At 64.9% G+C, this 2,241-nt stretch overlaps 1 protein-coding gene across 1 annotated transcript in view; it reads right to left on the bottom strand.

The window, feature by feature from the left end:
• Nucleotides 1-2,241, bottom strand: part of PSMD11 (proteasome 26S subunit, non-ATPase 11) — a 4,596-nt gene continuing 2,355 nt past the window's right edge. Inside the window, exons 6-14 of the mRNA XM_010726679.2 lie at nt 1,905-2,099; nt 1,671-1,815; nt 1,517-1,577; nt 1,303-1,365; nt 1,076-1,201; nt 786-821; nt 590-641; nt 193-335; nt 1-121 (exon numbers count right to left, since the gene is read on the bottom strand). Of these exons, the coding sequence (XP_010724981.1) occupies nt 193-335; nt 590-641; nt 786-821; nt 1,076-1,201; nt 1,303-1,365; nt 1,517-1,577; nt 1,671-1,815; nt 1,905-2,099 (821 nt within the window). The 3' untranslated portion in view covers nt 1-121. The remainder of the gene's footprint in view (nt 122-192; nt 336-589; nt 642-785; nt 822-1,075; nt 1,202-1,302; nt 1,366-1,516; nt 1,578-1,670; nt 1,816-1,904; nt 2,100-2,241) is intronic.

Genomic DNA, 2,241 nt, shown 5'->3' with positions numbered 1-2,241 from the left:
CACCGCAGGAACAGCACCGGGAGGGGAGGATTAAAAACTTTCCGAGCGAAAAGTGGAACAAAACGTCTCCTAAAGGATTCACTCTCCCGTCACACACACACACGGCAGCGCAGGGCCGGCTCTGCGCGACAGGAGGGGCTGTCAGCGGGGGGGCACGGGGCGCTCCTCGAAGCGCGGCTGCACTCCTCTCACCTATGTCAGCTTCTTGGCTTTGTTGTAGAGCGAATCCACCACTTTGCTCATGTTCTGAATCGTCTCCAGGGCGGCTTCGTAGGTTTTGTCCACGGGGGGTTCGTCGAAGATGATGAGGACGCCCTCGCCCTGGTCGAGGATCCCTGCGGGGCACGGAGCTGCAGTCAGCGGGCGCCAAAGGGCTCCGGGTGCCCCCAAAGCACAGCCAGAGTGCTGCCGTAGGGCTGGCAGGAGGGCTGAGCACACCTCGGCAGCACTGAACCGAGCGCTGATTAACGAGCAATTAACGCCCCAGATTAATGGAGCGGCAGCGACACCCAGTTACCCCACTCCGTGGGCAGCCTGAGGGGTGCAGAGGGGCAGGAGGGGACCCCAGGGCAGCGGCGTGGGGTCTCACCATGGAACTTCTTGTCCAGGATCATCTGTGAGAGTTTCCTTTCCACGTCCGCCTGGAAACGAAGCACACAGATGTTGGGAAACGCTGCTGGTGCTGCCCTACTCACAGCGGGGCAGGGCGGCCCCACGTATGGCACAAACAGCTGTGCTGTAGCTGAGCCCCTGACACAGGAGGTGCCCCCCAGGGCCGCCCTTACCTTGGAGAGCTTGATGAGGCCGGAGATGTGCTCCATCTGTAAGAGCAATGGCACAGCTGCAGCGCTCCTCTGGGCAAGGGCTGCCGAGGCTTCCCCGCAGGGCCCAGACCCACACACGCTGCAGGGCTGACACGCACTCCGCAGGGCCCCAGATGGCTGCGGCCTCACCCCTGCCCTGCCACAGGAGGGGCTGCTCCTTCCCATTGTGTGCCAGCGGAAGGGGAGCGGAGTGCAGCAGGTCTGCAGGACCCCCCAGCAGCAGCCCCGTGGAACACTTGCTGGGAACTGACCTGCACTCGGGAGAAGGGCTCGATGACTCTGATCAGGTTCTGCTCCAATAAGTTATCGTACAGCTTTGCCAAGTGAGTGTTAATGATGGGGTCGTCCCGGAGCTCCACTTTGTAATCCGTCAGCGCCTACGGAGGGGATCAGCGAGCACAGCACGGTGACCCCGTGAACACGAGGGGCTCCCACGTGGGACACCGCAGCCCCCAGCCCTGCAGCTCCCCAGGTTCACCTTCTCAAAGTCCGCCAGCGAGCGATTCTTGCTGGCCTGCGCCACACACTTCAGTGCCTCTGTCTGCAGGGGAAGAAAGGAGCGGTCACCTGCGGGGATCCGCAGCAGTGGGGCGAAGGGGGCCCAGCCGACGCAGCGGGAGCGAGGACTGGCGTCCCAGCAGTGACAGGCGCTGCCCTACAGCAGGACGAGCTGCACAGAGCAGCGCTCCTACCTGCCTCCCTGCGTAGCGCAGCGCCAGCTTGCCGCTCACCAGCGCCTGCACGTCCTCAGGGCTGTGGGAAGGAAGGCAGCACTGAGCCACAGCCGCGCGCATCCCCACGCGGCCCCGTCCCACCATCCCCTCTCCCAGCAGCGACGCCACGTACGCGTTGAGCATGATCTTGCAGAGCAGCATGTACTTGAGGGCCGTGATGGCTTTGGGGTTGTCGATGGAATCGTAGCCCTCAAACGCCTCATAGAAATAGGAGTAGGCCGTTTTCCAGTCCTTCTCCTCCGCCGCGTGGATGATCCCTGGGCGAGGGGGGGCAAAGCGGGTATCGACGGCTGCCCACGGCCCCCCGTGAGCGCAGCACCGCGCCGTGCCGAGCTCCCCGCAGTACCTGACTGCATGTCCAGGGCAGCCTGCAGCTTGGGGGGGCAATAGATGGCGTTGGCCGTGGTGCGCGCGGAGGTGAGCGCAGCCCGCGCCTTGGGCAGGTTGCTGAGCGCGTGGTACGTTTTGCTCTCCAGCAGCTGCACCTCCACCAGCAGCGCTTTGTCGTCCATCTTCTTCAGCTCCCGGAGCAGCTGGGAGCCTGCCCGGGGATAGAGGAGCTCCAGCTGAGCTGCGGCACACGCGGCCCCGGGAAGCGTCCCAGCCCGGCCCCAGGAAGCAGCGAAGGGGAGGGCAGGGGAGCGGGGCGCCGCAAAGCCGGGATGGGGCGGCGCGGCCCTGCG

This window comes from Meleagris gallopavo, unplaced genomic scaffold (genome assembly GCF_000146605.3).
Source record: "Meleagris gallopavo isolate NT-WF06-2002-E0010 breed Aviagen turkey brand Nicholas breeding stock unplaced genomic scaffold, Turkey_5.1 ChrUn_random_7180001849602, whole genome shotgun sequence".
In the NCBI taxonomy this organism is placed as follows: Eukaryota; Metazoa; Chordata; class Aves; order Galliformes; family Phasianidae; genus Meleagris; species Meleagris gallopavo.
Note: the sequence above shows the minus strand (reverse complement) of the source record. Positions and strands in the feature narration are given on the sequence as shown.